This window comes from Scatophagus argus, chromosome 10 (genome assembly GCF_020382885.2).
Source record: "Scatophagus argus isolate fScaArg1 chromosome 10, fScaArg1.pri, whole genome shotgun sequence".
NCBI classification, from domain to species: Eukaryota; Metazoa; Chordata; class Actinopteri; family Scatophagidae; genus Scatophagus; species Scatophagus argus.
Genome location: NC_058502.1, coordinates 16,485,618 through 16,503,545, shown reverse-complemented (window position 1 = coordinate 16,503,545; position 17,928 = coordinate 16,485,618). Strand labels below are relative to the sequence as shown.

The 17,928-nt window shown below is 40.3% G+C and overlaps 3 protein-coding genes across 5 annotated transcripts in view; 1 reads left to right on the top strand and 2 right to left on the bottom strand.

The window, feature by feature from the left end:
* disc1 (DISC1 scaffold protein) overlaps nt 1-3,654 on the bottom strand; it is a 42,267-nt gene extending 38,613 nt beyond the window's left edge. The window contains exon 1 of one of the 2 annotated variants that reach the window (XM_046401683.1): nt 2,936-3,654. In XM_046401683.1, the coding sequence (XP_046257639.1) occupies nt 2,936-3,005 (70 nt within the window). In that variant the 5' untranslated portion in view covers nt 3,006-3,654. Of the gene's footprint in view, nt 1-1,856; nt 2,430-2,935 lie in introns of those variants that run through there. The other variant, XM_046401684.1, reaches the window with a different exon arrangement.
* A 3,888-nt stretch (nt 3,655-7,542) lies between these two features.
* LOC124066277 (clumping factor B-like) lies at nt 7,543-9,238 on the top strand. The gene is made up of 3 exons (XM_046402546.1): nt 7,543-7,582; nt 7,918-8,609; nt 9,173-9,238. Exons 2-3 carry the CDS (start codon nt 7,947-7,949, stop codon nt 9,236-9,238), a joined length of 729 nt encoding a protein of 242 aa, XP_046258502.1. The 5' UTR covers nt 7,543-7,582; nt 7,918-7,946.
* Nucleotides 9,239-10,373: 1,135 nt separating this feature from the next.
* tsnax (translin-associated factor X) lies at nt 10,374-16,617 on the bottom strand. 2 transcript variants are annotated; one of them, XM_046402606.1, is made up of 7 exons: nt 16,546-16,617; nt 16,289-16,435; nt 15,625-15,714; nt 15,396-15,510; nt 14,847-14,977; nt 11,673-11,794; nt 10,374-10,982 (listed from the first exon to the last, which is right to left on the bottom strand). In XM_046402606.1, exons 2-7 carry the CDS (start codon nt 16,302-16,304, stop codon nt 10,605-10,607), a joined length of 852 nt encoding a protein of 283 aa, XP_046258562.1. In that variant the 5' UTR covers nt 16,305-16,435; nt 16,546-16,617; the 3' UTR covers nt 10,374-10,604. The 2 variants fall into 2 exon arrangements, with proteins under 2 accessions (XP_046258562.1, XP_046258564.1); XM_046402608.1 differs by lacking the exon at nt 16,546-16,617 and adding an exon at nt 16,523-16,538.
* Nucleotides 16,618-17,928: the final 1,311 nt, after the last annotated feature.

Here is a 17,928-nt window from a genome sequence, read left to right as displayed (position 1 = left end):
GGGTCAGCCATGCTGAGGGGCAAACAGGTATTGGAGAGGTTGCACGGAAGTAAAAGTGAATGAATCTGATTCACGTTAGAGCAAAAATAAAACAAACTGCTCTGAAATTAGCAAGTATTGCACATTGGGGTTATCTTTTTAACACCAACCTGCTATTGCTGGAAATGTTATTTACTGATAATTCATTTGATATATATAGACAGACACATGCTGAAAAGTGCAACTTTAAGAGATTTGTTTTAGGAAAGAAAGGGAAAAAAAGTGTTCAAACAAAGCTATTCAAACAAACAATATAACATAAATATATGACGAAGTCTATCTTGCTCACAGTGGGAAAGTCCTTAAAGATCAATCTGCATGTGATGTGCAAAACAGAAACTCTCACGAAGGTACCAAAACATGCAGCTACTAATTTCCTAAATTTTCACCATAACAGAAAAAGAACAACTACAGACAGTTGCGGCCAAAAAAAGCAATGAGAAGTAATAAAACGTCAGTTAAGCTTTAGTTGGTCTGAAAGTGGAGCAGGATGGTAAAGACGAGCGTGTGCGCTCAGAGCTGGACACCTGCTGCGGCTTCACGTGCTTAATACATAAAATGTGTAGGATTCAGAGGAGGAGACAGGCTCATATGTTGGGAATCAACAGGCCCTTTGTGTACAGCTGGGCTGCTCCCTCTCTCTCTCTCTCAATGTTCTACACCCTCCCTCCACACACACACACACACACACACACACATACTGACACAAAGACTTTTGTACTGAAAACAGTGGGGACATTCATACTACTGTCACTGTAAAACCTTACACTTTTTTAAAAAGTTTATCAGCCAGTAATAGTAACAATCAAACACATCTGTACCTCGTTGGGACATCATATCAAAGATTCAAGAAGCTATTTTGTCATTACAGCTATGTAATGACAATGACAGTACATAGAGCGCTGAAACCACATTCTTCCAGGATGCTATTATTATTGTCATCATATTATTCTACTATCAATTTTATCTGCTCTTAAAATCAACAACTAGAACACATTTATACATTTTGAGTCTCTGTAGCTGACAGGAATGAAGCACATGAAACAAGCCATGACCGCTATAGAGTGACCAAAGCTCCCAGCGCAACCCCCCGCGACCCCCTCAGTGATGTCACTCCTGAGCCGTCCCATGTGACCGAAGAGGAAGTGACACAAAGAGACACCACTGAAGGGAGAGTTAGGATGTTAGGCTGATGGGACAGCAACATAGGGGTGTTCCCATCCTACCCAGAATGTGAATGTATGTGCTCTAAAGCTCAGGTTACATACAGCTCCATTAGCGCTTCTTTGCAGACGTGGCCACTGTTCCATAACCAATTCAAGCAACCCAACACTCACCAAAGGTACCAAATACAACCGCACAACGCCCACCATCTGGTGCGGTCCAGATATAATAGAGAGAATGCTCCAGAGGGTCAAAGAGCTCAGGAGTTGAAAGGGGAAGAACTTGTTGATAGAAAGTGTTACTGTATCCTCGCCATGCTTCACTTACACAAAGACGGCTCTTCTCAGTAAAAGGGAAGGAAATGCCTCAGGGCCCATTGTGTGCGTCTGTGTGTGTTGGGGGCCAACTACATCTCGGCTGAAGCCCTTCAGAGGTATGTCATTTTCTGCTTCCTGCCAAGCTAAAATAGTTTGCCAGGAAATCCGGCAAAAACAGCAAATAAGCAAGACGAGACCTAATGTGATTCAACACCGTGGACCAAATGATCCCGCTCCAACAATAGCAACTCTCTCACTGCAAACAGTTGCTGATGCTAAAGAAACTCTGCACAAAGTCTGAGATGTGTCCGAACCAGAGGAGGTAAGATTATTTACCTTTGGAGATTAGAGAGGCCCTCCTCGGAGCCCTTAGGTTAAACACTGTGTCCCATTGGTTGTTGAAAGTGCTTCGGCCAAAGAGCAGAGAGGAATGTGGAGGATCTCATAAAAACACAAACGTTTGAGGAACAAGCTCAGCACCCTGAGACACACACACACAAACACACACCAGCAGATCTGAATGTCAGGAGCCTCATGAGAAGCAGCACTGCTCTGCAGATGTGCAACAGCATCTTACTTGTGACCGAACAAGGCAACAGAAAAAAGGGAAGTGAAAGTCAGCATGAGTCTTAAAAAGTAGTGACGATGGTGACCTAGACGTGAATCTATTTATCTGTCTGAAATGAATCCCTGCTCTTTCATAAGGAAACAACTCCACACTTCCTGTATGGTCACATGAGGAGCATAAACCAGCTGAATGTGGTTGAGCTGAGTGAAGACATACAGCAATGCGGCCGGCCTTGTGAAAATGAATACACGAGAAAAACGTTCTCGCTGCTGTTGAGTTGTTCATCTAAGTATTTTGACATCATCAGCATGCTGAGAGCTTAAGTTTGCCCAGATTTGAATGAAGACAACTAATTCCGGGCATCTTATTAGAAACAGAAACATGTCACAGACAGGCCTGTGTGCGAAATGTCGGATAGATAACATGCCAGCGAGCGCCTTCATGTGTCTCCACAGTGTCCACAGGAATAAGGCTCTTCTGCAAGAACCGAGTCTCTTGCAACTCATTGTAGGGAGCATTGACCTCTGCGACCTGAACCATACAGACAGTTCATATGACACATGGGAGCAGTGAGTGAATGTCAGTGTGGAGAAGCAGCTGAAGAACTGGAAAGCACACACGTCCATCTCTTCCTTCAGTCACACGCTGATTATTCAGTGACAGCTTCACAGCGCAGCAGCAGGTTGCCTCGCAGCTCTTTAGCATAAGATGTAGACATATATTATAGTATTTTAATGTTTTAATGCGAACTGCCTGCTGAGAAATAAAAGTAACCTTAGTCAGCAGCATTATTACGCAAAACATCTACTGAAAGAGCGAGAAAAGAAAAACGATTTATTTTTTTTACCTTCCACAACTTCGCGGTGGTGAAGCAGAGAGTTAGTGTGACATTCAAGCCCCATCAGCCCAGCAAACATCTTTCCGTTAACACCAAGCTGTTAGTGAAACACTCAGATCCCGGTCCTACATGGAGTCACATCGACCATGTTTTAGAAGAAGTGGACCCAGCCGATGAGACTGATCTCATTTCCGTTGTGGAAAAGTGAGCCCAGACTGTTATCTTTCCCCCTCGCTTCGGACTAACGTGTGAAACCGGCTTTTTAGACCCGCTTCTTTGTCCATAACAACCATTTCCTGAAGTATTGATGCCTGTAGATTCTTCCGTTTTTCTTCTGCGGCAAACGAATGGGTCCAGTTGCGCATGAACACACGGTCAGGAGAGGAAAGACTGTCTTCAAGTCATGTTTCTGGAGGGGCAAAAAACGAAAAGCAAAAAATATCCGATGATGAGTGATAAATCTGTGTGTCACCGATCAGTTGATCAGCAGTCCGTTATTCGCTGCGCCCCTGCGTCGTGCGTCGTGTTGGAGCAACGTGAGGAGCTCCTACGTGTTCAGGAATTTGACTCCAGACTCTTTCAGCCCGCCTCGCAGCCACAGCAGGCAGCCTGTGATTACTGCAGCGGACACATCACCGGCTTCCACTGCTGCTGTTTGTGTGAATCAGTCGGCTATACGAGCGTCATGGCGGTGCAAAAGCGGAATACTCGGAACACACATGCATCTCATCACCTTCAGCTCTCTAAAACTCATACGAACGGGAAAGGCGCATACTTGGGATGTAGTAATTACTGTCATGATTATCCTTATGGTCGTTATTGCTTACTTATTTTTTTTTTAAAGCGTAAAAATGAACCACCAGGATGTCCACAATTAAATTATACGAACAACACATAAAAAAAATGTTATAAACTTTAATTTTGTTATTTTGTTTCTGCAAAGAGAACAACAATAATAAGAAAATGTTGTTATATTTTGTTGTGCCAAATACAGAATGACATTTATATACTGTTTTCGTAAGTGAACCGGCTAAATAAACGTATTTGGACACATTGACACTGTATGGTGGCAGGCTGTCCAAGTCATATTTATAAATATGCAGCTAAAATTGTTTGTGTGCAAAACTGCATGACATTTTTGCATATTTTTAAACACCCCGGACACATTCTGGTGTACAAAAGTGTTCCTTTGTTTACGCAGTGAGGGAATGAATGAGAAGAGACCCCACATAGAGCAGAGTCTTTTCACCCTCCTTCCCACACGTCCAAATGGTCCTTTCATTCAGCTCATCTGGCTGGCTAATGGACCAGACTCAGTGATGAAGAGCTCGGTTCAGCCGAGTGCAGCCTTTGCTTAGACTACACTATGGAGGGCAGGAGAAGTCTGTGACAGAAGGGATGGAATCCATTGCCACACATCACACATGCACTGTGGGGTGAGATCAGTCCAGTATTGCAGATTAGAGGCACTTTGTCTCTGGACAACAGCTCACGACTCATAAAACAGTCTCTTCATACTTTATAATTGGTGGGTACCAACAGAAGCTTCCCAAATTGAGATTTTGCAGCAGTCATCAGATTGAAAAATGGAGATAATGATGATGTGACCCCGTCATCTTTACTCTTGTCATTATTTTACTTTAAAATATTAAGTTATTATTAATATTACAGATTTCCACTGACATGCATGTGCTTTACAGAGAAACAAGGGGCAGATAATAAGTTAAATGATCAATTTAGGTCAGATTTTAATAAGAATAAATTTAAACTTCACCTGAGCTTTTCAAACTACGATGACATGTTGTGTAGATACACCCACAGCTGCACTTCATTGATAGCAGGCAGTACCCGACTTTCACCAGTAGATGTCAGGCTTCACATACACAGTTAAGAAGACTTGCGAGGTTCGCTGCCACACACAGCGTTCATTCACTGAATAAGGTCGACCATCTCCGGTACATCATTTCTGCTTGTAGGCCGCTGTGCATGTTGTCGACCTTCAGAAGACACCACCTGCTGCCAATAGCTGTTTAAACAGAAAAAGCTGTTTATACATTTAATAGTAAATTAATAGCAATAATAACAGGTTCATGTTTCAGCTCAAGGTTACTAGCTGCTAATTCACTTGTAGGTACACCTCCATTTAGTTCTGTTTAAAACATTATGTTATTATTCCTTATGTGTGGATTATGTTAAAACATGGATATTCTGCTACACAGAAAGTCATGTTTTACACTTTGTTTGAAATGCACATAAAAACTGGTCAGTCATAATGAGCACAGAGGCTTAAGAGCTTAATGAGAAGTTAATTTCACTGAGCAAAATATAATTAAAACATTACATGCTGAATATACAGAATAACACCAAATATATATGTTTGTATAATCTGTACAAACATATAATTCATTAGTTAACTGTTAAATTATACATAGTATAATCTGGGGTTAGTGAAGCAGGAGAGTTTATAATTCGGGAGGTAGAGTGGTGATGATTGGACCAGATGAGCAGCAGGTTTGCAGGTAAGTGGATCGCAGGAGGAAGACGGCTCGGTTGAGTATTATTTTTCTTTTGTTATATAAGGAAAAAAGGCAATTATAAAAATGATTTTCCCTGTATACGTTCTCTCATTGCAAGAGGTTGTGTTAGGTTGTTGCATTTCAATGGAAAATTAACTTTTAAAACTAATTTTTAAGACTGCCTCTATTTTTTCCCTCAGGACAATAAACCAATCACATCAAGTGTGGCTATTGATCCCATGATGGTGATGGCTGTCACAAGATGTATTTGACAGCCCATATCCTTTGAATAGGCTTAAGGACAGAGAGTTCACCGCATTCCCGATTCACACTTTAGACTTCTATTACACACTGTAAGGGAAACTATTAAGAATTGAGTTTTTGGGGGAATTCAAAAGTAAAAAGTGTGGCGATCAACCCCTTCCTCCCCGACCTGATGAGTATAAATACAATCCCAGCAGAACTTCACACAACTTGAATTGGTCTAATCAGCAACATGACAGAAAATACATGTCAAGGTATATTATATGTGAACTCAAACTTTAGTAGTTCAGCCAGGGTAACATATCCTTGTCAGTGTTCAAATTTTTTATTTATTTTTTTTTAATTTAAGTTACTTTATTAATCCCAAGCTGGGAAATTACTTCTCTGCATTTAACCCATCACTGATTGAAATAAACACACATGCAGCATGCAGTGAAACACACAGGAGCAGTGGGCTGCATCAAGCACCCGGGGATATATATATATATACAGTATATATATATTTTGGGGGTTAAGTGCTTTGCTCAAGGGCACATCAGCCGTCCAGTGGGGGAATCGAACCTTCCGATCACAAGCCACTTCTCCAACCTCTAGGCCACAGCTGCCCCCATCATGCTCATTTCTGATGACTGATGGAATGGAACTCCATCATGGAAAAGTTCTGGAACTCCTGTACTTTGGTGTCTATATAGAACTGATGTGTCACAGTGAAAACATTCCGCTGCAGTCTCATTAGGTGCTCCTTCGATCCCAACACAACAGTTTGTACTACGATCTCCTGCAGATTCGACGCAATCACACGTTTCTGACAAAGCAACTCGAGCACTAAGTTTTGACCACACGATTCTTCAGAAATACTTGTTTTTCTGCAACCGAACGAGCTTCCTTTAATTCAGGTGAGTCTACAAGCCTGAACATGGCATTACTACTGAATAGTATTGAGAATAAAACTAAACGATTGCGTGAATTCAATTCATTAGTTAACTGTTAAATTAGCATTTCTCTTTTTATTAGATGATTTTGTTAAAACACTCACAACGCTGGCATTAGTTTAGTTCAAGTCATATTTCTGTGCTTGTGGGTTGACAGAGCATAGTGTTTGTCCTGAATAACTGGTGTGGAGTGTGTTCCTATTTCAGTTAGAAATGCAGTCATGTAAATGTGTGGCAGTCAAGTAGTGGAACAGATAATTAAATTTAAATTGTCAACACAAATACATAAACTAACCTGCTAACCTATAATTATTTTTATACATACCTCAATGCGCCATTTTGTTTATTAGTTGTGGGGTAGACAATATTGTGATGGGCTGAAAACATGAAATGTAAAAGCTGAGCACAGACAGTATGATCATGTGAATTTAAATTTTTTACTGTTGTGTCTTTTCAGTTACAATGGACAGAGGAGATGGACCCCACATCGGTCCTAACCACAATGGCTCTAACCTCGGTAGGAACTTCACTCCTCATTTCATACCAACATGCCTGATGTTTAACCCAAAAGATCCCACAGTGACACTGGTGTCAAAAACTTTAAATGAGGAAAAAAGTTACTGTAAAAGCCCTATGTAACATACATGTAGAACTACAACCTTGGACACTACAGGGTACTTTTTCCAAGAAAACATCAGAAATATGTTACATGTAATCCATTTGATATGTTTTATATCCCCCATCATTTTCCTATAAAGAAAAATGTGTCTGGGCTCTTATGTGTTAATGTTACAAGATGTAGGACAGGCATGTTGTGATGTACTGAAAACGTAAATAATGAACAAAAACAATGTGATCATGTGGATTTAAAATAGTCTTTTTTTTTGTTTTGTTTTCAGTTATGCCAGACTTAGGAGATGGACCCCACATTGGCCCTAACCATGGTAGGAACTTCACTCCTCATTTCACACAAACGTGTCTGCTGTTTAATATAAAAAGGCATTGGGCAGACACTGTTGTCATGTATAGAAAATAGTCAAATAATGATTTCGTGCTGAATTTTAAGATCAGTCAATAGCTTCAGATCACTGCTCATCAAATAAGTGCTTGTTATTGGAGCTGCTGAGGATATAAGACACTGTGTGTAAGGTTATGAAAAGCATCCACACATTTCAAACTAAGTAACACTGATTTATTAGTAAGTGATTATTGTAGAAGTGTGTGGTTACTTTTCCTGTCATATAAGTAGTAATAATTAATTATCTAAATGATCTTGTAGCTGAACCAGAACATAACCCACAGCAAGAAATGCTGGAGGTCATTGAGCAAGATGACAGACTTAACGCTGGAATGGCTCTCTGGCTGCAGTTTGTCGTCATTAATGGACTTGAGGATGAAGCCATTGCTTTACTAAGGCAAATTAGAGATGAACGGGAGGGCAACAATATTGTCAACAATATTGACAATAATGATGATGAAGATGGTCCACAATTTGAAGATGCTCCTGCTGAGCCTCAAGTTGACATGGAAGTCAATATTGTCAACAATTTTGACAATGATGATTATGACAATGAGGAACGAGCTGAAGAAGATGAAGATGGTCAACAACTTGAAGATGCTCCTGCTGAGCCTCGAGTTGACTTGGAAGTCAACCATCCAGCTGAAGCAGAAGATCCCCTGCCTGGAGGATCCCAGAGGAATGAGCTGCCTGATGCCATCTTGGCTGAGGAAGAAGCACCCTCCACCAGCTCAGTGTGTGGAGGATCAAGGAGGAGGTCAAGAGAGGAAGATGAAGAAGACAAGATGAGCAGGAAACAATTCAGGCGCTGCAATGAAATGTGTGATGCCGTCTCAGACAGTGACACTGACAGCGACAGCGCCAGCGACAGTGGCAGCGACAGCGACAGTGACAGCGACAGTCACAGTGACAGTGACAGCCACAGTCACAGTGACAGCGAGGATGAAGAACCAGTGTTAGCGCACTCTTCAAGCCAGCTGTCTGGAGGAACCAGAAAGAGGAGAAGGGAGGAGGAGGATGATGATGACAGCAGAGGCAGCAAACGCCCACACTATTAGACATTTTTTTAAAATAAAAATATAATATACAATATTTCATAAGTTGTATATAGTAAATTTATAAGGATACATTTGACTTAAGCTGAATAAAATATTAATCAGAAAAATTTACTGTTGATTTTTCAGATTTCTACTCTATTCAGTGTTTTCATTTAACTGAGTTTTATTTTACTCTATGTGATGTGATATAAATTGAAAAAAAAAACAAACAACAAAACTCTACTTGTTTGAAAGGTTAAACTTTAAACTAGTATAGTAGAAGTAGAAAAACTAGTAGAAGTATGGTATAGACAAAGTACACTCTGTCTAATATACAAATATACAAAAAAATAAATAAATAAATAATAATAAAAAAAAATACATCAAACACCGGTGTCACTTCAAGAAAAAAAGTTTCTTAAGATAATCCACAGACCTTGTGTGAGCAGTTATATGTATGAACTATCTTCTTTTGTTAGCAAACCAAGCCAGCCAACATTATAGCTCAGCTAAGGAAGATATCGTCACGAGCACAAGGTTTTTGACCATGAAGAGATGCAAATTCTGCAACTCACATCAAAACAATCTAGATGGATGGATAGCCCTACTTGCAAGAGGAAAGATACTCACATTCTGACTTTAAAAAACATGGAGACACAGTCGTCGGTTGCTGGAGAAACAGTTTCCTAAGATAGCAGATCACAGTAGCCTATAAAACTGAAAGGTTAGACAATGAAACGGATGCTTCATTAAATTAATCTCGATTCTTAAGAATATCTGGTGGAGGGCAGGATTCAGGTTGCCTGTGTAGTACTGACATCAGCCAGCAGGTGGGTGACTTAATTTAAATTCCATCCCTTTCTTCTTCATTCTTAAGAAAAAACATCAAAGGGAATGAAATGGAACATGATCTTATTTGTGGACAAATACAAAAATGTTAAAGAACGAAATACCAAACGCCTTACATTTTTATGCACAAAGAGGCAGGTTCAGTTCATCACAAAGCTCCAGATGATGTTCTCAGATGATGACCAATTGCAGTCTGCAAAACAGCTGCTGACCTGGACAGAAAGTGGAAAACCTACACAGAGACGGTATTGTTCTTTATGTACGAGCGTCCGAATAATTGGACTCACAAGTAACCGCTTCTCTTAATCCAAGTCTTGTTCCCTCAAACATGAAACCTCCGTTACTGATTATAGAGTACCCAGACTTTACTCTACAGCCAGCCATGAATGCAACTCAGTCTTTCCTCACTGCCTCAAACGTCTGTCTGCATGATAATAACTGAAACCCATCAGGCGATGAGGACGCAGCAAGAGGGTGTCAGTCCTCTACTAGGAGTACGTCTCAGCGCACTTACTATCTTATTTTGAATGAACACTGTTGAGAGGATTGTTTAAAGATGGTAGAATGAGGAGGCAAGGGTTGGTATGTGTATGTATGTGTGTGTGTGTGTGTGTGTGTGCCAACAGGCTTACCAGAGAATAGGCACGTACAAAGTACAAAGGTCACATGTTCCTCCTCCACACAGAATGCAGTGAGTGCAGGCAGCCAATGGTTCTACCTTAGATTATCTGTGTGTGATAGAGAGGGAAGGGCAGAGAGAGGAAAATAAAATAAACACACACACACACACACACTCACTATCAAAGCAGCTTAAAAACTGAAACAGCATGGTGTATTTGGCACAGAACTTTTATTCAAGCAAAACAAGTTAAGTCATCAGATCTTTATCAAGGAAAAAAACACTGTCCATTATAAAGCTGTTTGTATTGTACCAGTGACAACAAAAAGCATGTTGGGAAACATGTTAAACATCTGTCAAATCCCATTAAAAACACAGACAATCATCAAACAGAAAGCAGACAATGACACCACTGACATATTGTGGCTCAAGCTGCGCGGTAATTAAACCACTCCTTCTTCAGGGTCCATGAGCGTGGCCCTACTGGAGAACACGTCGGCCAACATGTGTTTGGGGATCTCCGAGCCGCGGACACGCAGGGTGTAGCAGGCGTCCTCCACTTTGCCGAGGCTCTGTCGCAGCGTGTGCAGCTTCTTGGACACCTCGTATGGGCCCGTGTTCCCGATATAGGAGAAGCCGTCGTGGATCTGCCGCAGGAACTGACTGAGCTGGAAGGGTGTGTCGATGTCGCCGTTGCCCACGCTGCTGATGCACAACCTCATGAGCTCTCCCGTCAGGTCGGCCACGCCGAGCAGGTAGTCTGAGGGCGTCACCTGGAAGGTCAGGACCTGAGCGCTCAGCAGAAGGGCTTCAGCTGAGCCCTGAGATAAAAATGTGATGAGATCATTATTTTTCAACACTTTTCGGCAGACTGTGCACAGACACTCTGATCCCAGCAAGATAATGGAGAGATTATTTATGAGACGTGATACAGTGACATTGTGTAGATGGGTTTCCAGAAGCCCAGCTACAAAAGAGCAAAGTCCAATTTTCCTCAGACATAATGATGCTTTTATCATAAAACACTGAGGTTCAAGCAATTTTAACTGCACCATCAGGCATCCATCATCTGTCAAAACAAGAGGCAGAGTGGATAAAATGACAAAATGTCACATAATGCCTAGAAATGGACTATATAGTAACACCCAACAGTGCCATTATCACTGCTTTTAGTGGAAATGTAAAATGAACAATCAAAATTCTGATATTTTTAAGGTAACAGGTTGACAGAGTGGGGAGTGCGTTGGCTTTCTTCCTGAGAGCTGGTCCAATAGATCAGCACCACTCTACATTAAATATGAAGCTATGGATTTTTTCTTTATGCTAAGCCTGGCAATACGCCTGCTGACTGTAGTTTCGTATTTGGAGTTAACAAATAACTATGCTTCCCAAAAGCTTGAACTATCCCCTTAATTCTTATTAAATTAGTCCTTTGAAAATGCAGAACAATGCATAAGATGTGAAAATGAACAGTGCCTGCAGCTTAACCACGAAGGCTTCGTTAGATTTACCTTAGGGTCCACCTTCTCTTTCCTCACGAACACCAGTCTGGCGTTGATCTCCTCCAGGCTGATAAGGCTGCGGTGGCGAATGTAGTGCAGGAAAGAGACGGCCTCCACATACTCCTGGATCCCTAAGGCATGACATCACATCAAAAAGGATCACCACCAGACACTGAGACGCACATACAAAAATATCTCTGCTCTAACTGCTGATCTAAATGGAATTAGGAGGTGCAGGGTACATTTATTTTCTCAGTTTATTTATTATTATTTATAAAGAAAAAACACTGCTATTACTAGAAAAAGGGTCAACTGTGTATCAAATGAGCACGGCACGTAGAGTGTGTATAAACACTCCATGGTATCTGCACAGTATAGATTACAGATATAGATAATGATTCAAATAAAACCTGTTTCCTGTCGCTGTCTTTTGATTGAACAGTGGCCATTTTTTGCGGCGGGCGGAGATGACCCGTTCATTTGTTTTCTGGCCCTTTGTAAACAACAATCAAATAATCACAGGACGGAAGACTCTGTGTCTGAAGTTTACTTTTGGAGCGGCAACTGAACTTCAAAAGGGCCTCGTATCTCCACGTAACAAACGGCAGCACGCCAGAGAGAGAGCCAGAGGAGGAGATAGCGGTTCATCTCCACTTCACTCGGAGTGACTTTCACTCATCTCATCAGTTGTTTCGTCCAAATCGAAATACTTCATGAAGAAGTAGGAAACACGGGCACATTCACAAAACTCTGCATGCACTGCTCAAGTTTATCTAACCATGAACTTCTCTCGTCTCGAGACGTGCCCATCCCATATCATACACTATTATTTACTCTTTTTAAATTTTCAATCTTCGGTTTGCTTGTTTCAGATAAGAAATTTCTTTGATTGTAATTCAACATCAGTAAGGTATGCATTTCTTACCAGCTGTTTTTGTGAACTGTTGTGTGAGCTTCCCTGTGCTATTTTTAGCTCTGAGGGGGAAGTGTCCTCATCAAGCTAAAAGCACAGCCTTGGTAAGCAACTTCAAGCATGTTTTCACGGGGCTGGCTGCTCCCAGTGCAAGCGGTGAGGACGCTTAAAGTATGAAAGTGTTTGCTTAGTCATACTGCCATGTTTAGCAAACGCTTCAGATACAAACTGAGCAGCAGTTAATTATTCAATGGACATGTGAGTCCGTTAAGGTGCAGGGTACGTACGGATGTGTGGAAATGCGCTCACTGTGAATCTATAGATGATATGTGAAACTAATTGGCATCCATTTTCTATGTTTATGTTTCAGTTTTCACTGGTTTAGACATTAATGCTACTTGTCATGATGCCAGAGGAATAAAATGCACCCGTTAGAGACTGCACATACTTCTGTGCACCAATCAGGATGTTAAAAATGAAGTTTCTGTTCAACTATTCCATTTTTTTTACATAATTTCAATGCTGAACTTTGCTTATTTGGTCATGAATATTTTATGTCACAAAAATGCAATTAAATTAATAAATAAATACACATACTTATTTATGTCCTAGTTTCATGTAATAAGAGCTCGCAGACTTTTCACAACCTTAATCCACATTAAAAAAAAAACAAAACACTAAAAACATCTCAACTTCGCCAGTGGCCACACAGCTGTGACACCGGCTTAGAGAGAATACCACATAATCTGAGGGGGACAGGATATGACATGAAAAGGGTACACAGGCTTTAAGGCCAGCAGGCGGAATTCAGCTCCTGAGTTTGCTGCCAGGAGCTCTTTGTGTTATTAACTCTGAAGCAGTGGTTACCTTTGGTCACTGAAACCCCGAAAAAAAAAAATATTACTGGAAATGGTGTCTAAACAATGACTAAAGGAAAACAGCTGGAAGTTAGAGAGATCTGACTGGCACAACATATGGAAAAGTTGAGAAACAAGTGTGGGTATAGCCCGAATAGATCTCCGGTTTTAAGTGATGATTTACAGATTGATTCAAGCTTAATGTTTGATCACAGAGTAGTTGACTGACTGTATGCTGTGTGTTTGCACAGCCTCATAGTCTCTAGCTGGATCAAGCTAAACAACTTATCAAAGAGCCGCTCTGTCCTGTTATCAGCTGCAATTATGTTCAGATTTAGCCCACAATATCTTTAATGGTCTTTATGTAAAAATAGCAGACCCATTACACATGCCTGGAGTCTACATGTCCAGCCAAGATTACCCAGAGAGCCCGTGCAGTAAGTCAAGTCTCAATCCAATAAAGACGATAAAAATGGGGGAAAAAAGTGAAGCGTCTAATCGGTGGGAACTGCCACTGGTCACGTCGCGGAGGACGCAGCGGTGATTCCTGAGTGACCACAATCTAAAAATGACTTCCCCAGCTGCTAGATAACAGCTCACTCTTGCTCCCAGTACTGTTTTCCTCAAAACTCTGCAGACATTTTGGCTACGTTGAAAAAAACTGATTTGATACTAGTGGGATAACAAGTTTATCAGAGGGTGTGTCTATCATATCCAGGCCTGCTCTCACACTATCAGCAACCTGACAACAAATCTAAAATAGGAAGGCTGAGGTGATAGCAGCACTGCAATGATTGTTTTTCCCTAAAAGCTCCTGTGTAAACTCATGTCCTCAGCTGGAGACTGTTTCTCAGGTCAAGATTTTAGAATTATATTGAAATTAATGTCACGTTATATTTATTAGGTGACCCATTGATTGTGGCAGACTGTCGAGCTTAAAATTTGGCCCAGACTGGTTTAATAGCGGGGAGACAGAATTTATCAAGGGGCTGGAAGACGCCGTTAGAACCACCTTTTCATGAATGGATTACTCAGACAAGGAAGACAGGCATCTGGGAGAACCTCATTCAGAATGAGAGATGAGGACGATGGGTTTCTTTAAAAATCTATTATTATTGAACTGATGTGAAATGTTGTATTTGTGTATTGAGAAATTAAACTATTTAATGGGAGTTAAAATGCAACTGTAATAAAATGCCTTTTACTTTGCAGGTGAGTTAAAGAAACTGAGCAAAGGATTTTCTTGTAGATCTTATGATGATTTATGATATTATTTCAAAAGTGTTTTCTACACACACTCTCATACAAAACTCCTTTATGCAGCAAAATGATCAAATAATTAAACAGCATTGTAAAGGTTATTTAAAGGCTTGCTTGTTTTTTTTTAATCAAAAAAGGCCTGCAGAAATATACCTGGCGTGAAAGCTCTGTGAAACTGGTAGATGTCCTCTCCTCTCAGCTCTTCAGCGATTTGTCCAATTTTCTGCCTGACTCCATCCAGCTTTGCATCCGCTTCATTCAAAACATCCTCTGTATCTGGTACACTTCATAAAACACACAGAATTAAGGTTGGAAATGCAAGTGCATTGATTTACTCTAAAACAGAAGTTACAGTGTGTCACTCAAATGCTTTTTGACAGTCCATATGAGCACACAGAACTGTCTCCTGCAACTGAAAATAAAAAAAAAACATTAAGACTTGAAGTGATGGTATCCTCAGGTGACATATTTTTGAATTTGGCTCACTGACTGTAAATGAACTAAACTAAACAAGTGATTTTAATTCCTCAGTACAATTCAAACTCAAGCCACTGCAGTGACACTCAAACCAATCAATCAATCAATCAATCAATCAAATCAATCAATCATCAAACTGAGCAGCTTAATAAAGTGAAGGAATCGTGTTTCCTTCCCAAAATAAAGTGCACCAATTGACATGCCTTTCTGTTCAGCAGTACATACCTGGTCACTCTATGTAAAAGAAAAATGGTCCTCTTGCTCTCAATGGTGATGTCTCGACTGATCTTAACAAGACGTTCATATTTGTCGTGTTTGGTGTCAAGCTCCTGCTGGAAAACTGCAAAGGCAGGGGGGAAAAAAAGATTAGTCTGAGTACAGATGTCTGAAACCTAACGAAATACGGGAAACATGCTGGTGACAAATGCTGCCTAAACGCTGAGTGTGCAGCTACCTTTGAAAACAGAGATGACAGATGAGGACGGGATGCCGCTCGCCTCACCATCCTGCACTCCATCAGCATTTTTCCGAGGACATCCCTCACCTGACAAGAGGCAGAAAAAGTCAGGTGATACTGCAGTCTGTGTTCACTGATAAATGCCACTAGTTGATGTCATTTTCTCTGAACCGGTCTCGTCAAATTTTGCACATGAACATCAGCCGAGTCATTCGCCTGGTTGTCATCAGGGTTATTCTGACTCGGGCTTAAGACTTCAAATATTTAATGGAAAGTCTGTGTTAAGGACACTACAGTTTGGAGACGAGTGTTTTCGTGTGCGATACGAAATCACTGGAGAACCTGAGTGAAATGATTGCTTGGCAAATAAATAAACTTGAGATACAATAAGGTATTGGCAAACTGCTGCAGACTACTCTTATTACTAACAGTATTACTCCTGTAATAAGAGCATAGCAGACTGACGGTGTGAACACTGATATACAAATTCTTTCTCTAAAGTTCATTTTTAAGAGTTATGCATGCTAGTTTTAATATCTACGCTGTTAGCTAACTACGGGAGATAGCGTAAGTTACAGTTAGCTGTGTTTTCTGATGCTGATTACAACAATAATATATCTTTTATGAAAACGCTATTCTTAATTTCAAAAGCACGACTTGCCTTCTCGCTTATTCATGCCTCCAGTGTTGTTTTTTTAATAAATCTAGATATTTTAAGCTCGGTTAGGGTTAAATCTGAACTGTTTTAACCACTGATGTCCGTGCTGCCGACCAAATGTAACGAGGCACCTGTAAGAAATTATCAGGGCTACCGGACAAAACAGGTCTGCTAACACACAAAAGTTGAGATCTCCGAACAATATTAAACAAACTGAATAAAGTCAAAATATCCTACAATGTGACAGTAATCTTATTAACTTATTTTTATCAACAGGCATTTTTCTGGCCATCATTCGTCGCGGGGCTTTGGCGCCATTTACACGCGTAACAGGAAACTAAGAGCTGTGCGTCATGGGAAATGTAGTAGCATATCAGAATTTGGCATTTGTTTCCCAATTTTCCTTTTTTAAAAATTTAAAAGAATTCAAACAGTTACATATAATTTAAATTATTCTGCCGGCAACAATTAATGGTTTAATTTAAGCTTTAAGGTCTTCCTGAAATTAAACCAATTACATATTTGCACTTGTGATTTTTTTTTTTTTTTTTTTTTTATTATTATTTTATGAAGCATTCACTGTCGTGCATACTTAACAAGAACACTGCATCTACTAGGTAGAGGCATATTCTTGTTTTAAACGTATTCAGTAGGAACTTTCACAGACCCACCCTTACTGCCAAAACACTTTGTTTCGTAAAATCCAGACTGAGCAACCAGTCGTTTCCAGGCTACCACACTAGATTGGCCTGTGTCATTTGTTGCCATTAAAGCATGTTTCATCCAACCTTTCTTGATCAGATTACTCTTTTCTCTCCAGTAACCCCTCCTCCAGGGACTCCTGCAGACTGTGTACGTGCCACACGACGGGTGCCAACTTGAGCCTGCGCTTTGCCTCTGCACAGCACACCCCCAGTCATTCACACCCGTTTCACTTATTTGTGCAATAATGAACGATAGACAAGAGAAATGTTGCTATCGTGTTCATCTGAACACAAGTTTATGATTCTTAAAAATACAACGACAATTTATTACAATATGCATTCCGATAGTGGGATTAAGTCCCTCTCAATCGTTATCACGAGCTTCACACACCGCCCACAAACTAACAGTGTCGTAACCGCAACATCTTTATGCAAAATATTCTTTTGTTGTGTGAAAGGAATTTCACACGCGCAAGCCAGGAATGAGGGAAAAACACACTGATATGACGTTAAGTGATGATGAGTTCAAGAGCTTCCCTCAAGCTCCTATATTCGAGCTTTGCACTCGCTACGTTTTCCGATGCCTCTGTTAAGTAAATAACAATATGATTGTTCTTGTAAAGCTTTTCGGAATGTTGTATTAATTTAAATAAAATCAAGCCGCAATGAGCCACTTTTTGAATTATGGTTGATGAATCATGTGGTTATGTAGTCAGACTACTCGAGAGAAGTAATCTTAATCAGCCTCATTAGATTGGAAAAAATGTGTAGAAGTTATAGTTACAGCGTCAAGAATTATTTTACTACATTCTAATTAGTTCTTTAAAATATTACAATTTAAAGACATTTTAGATTGGAAAAAATGTGTAGAAGTCATAGTTACAGCGTCAAGAATTATTTTACTACATTCTAATTAGTTCTTTAAAATATTACAATTTA

Excerpts from the sequence above, each read along its gene's own strand:
- LOC124066277 (XM_046402546.1), top strand. The coding sequence starts at position 7,947 with ATGCTGGAGGTCATTGAGCAAGATGACAGACTTAACGCTGGAATGGCT. Across the intron at positions 8,610-9,172 it reads ACAGCGAGGATGAAGAACCA|CAAACCAAGCCAGCCAACAT; the intron begins GTGTTAGCGCAC and ends TTCTTTTGTTAG.
- tsnax (XM_046402606.1), bottom strand. Across the intron at positions 15,511-15,624 it reads TGTCATCTCTGTTTTCAAAG|TTTTCCAGCAGGAGCTTGAC; the intron begins GTAGCTGCACAC and ends CTGCCTTTGCAG. Across the intron at positions 10,983-11,672 it reads AAGAGAAGGTGGACCCTAAG|GGCTCAGCTGAAGCCCTTCT; the intron begins GTAAATCTAACG and ends TTTTTATCTCAG.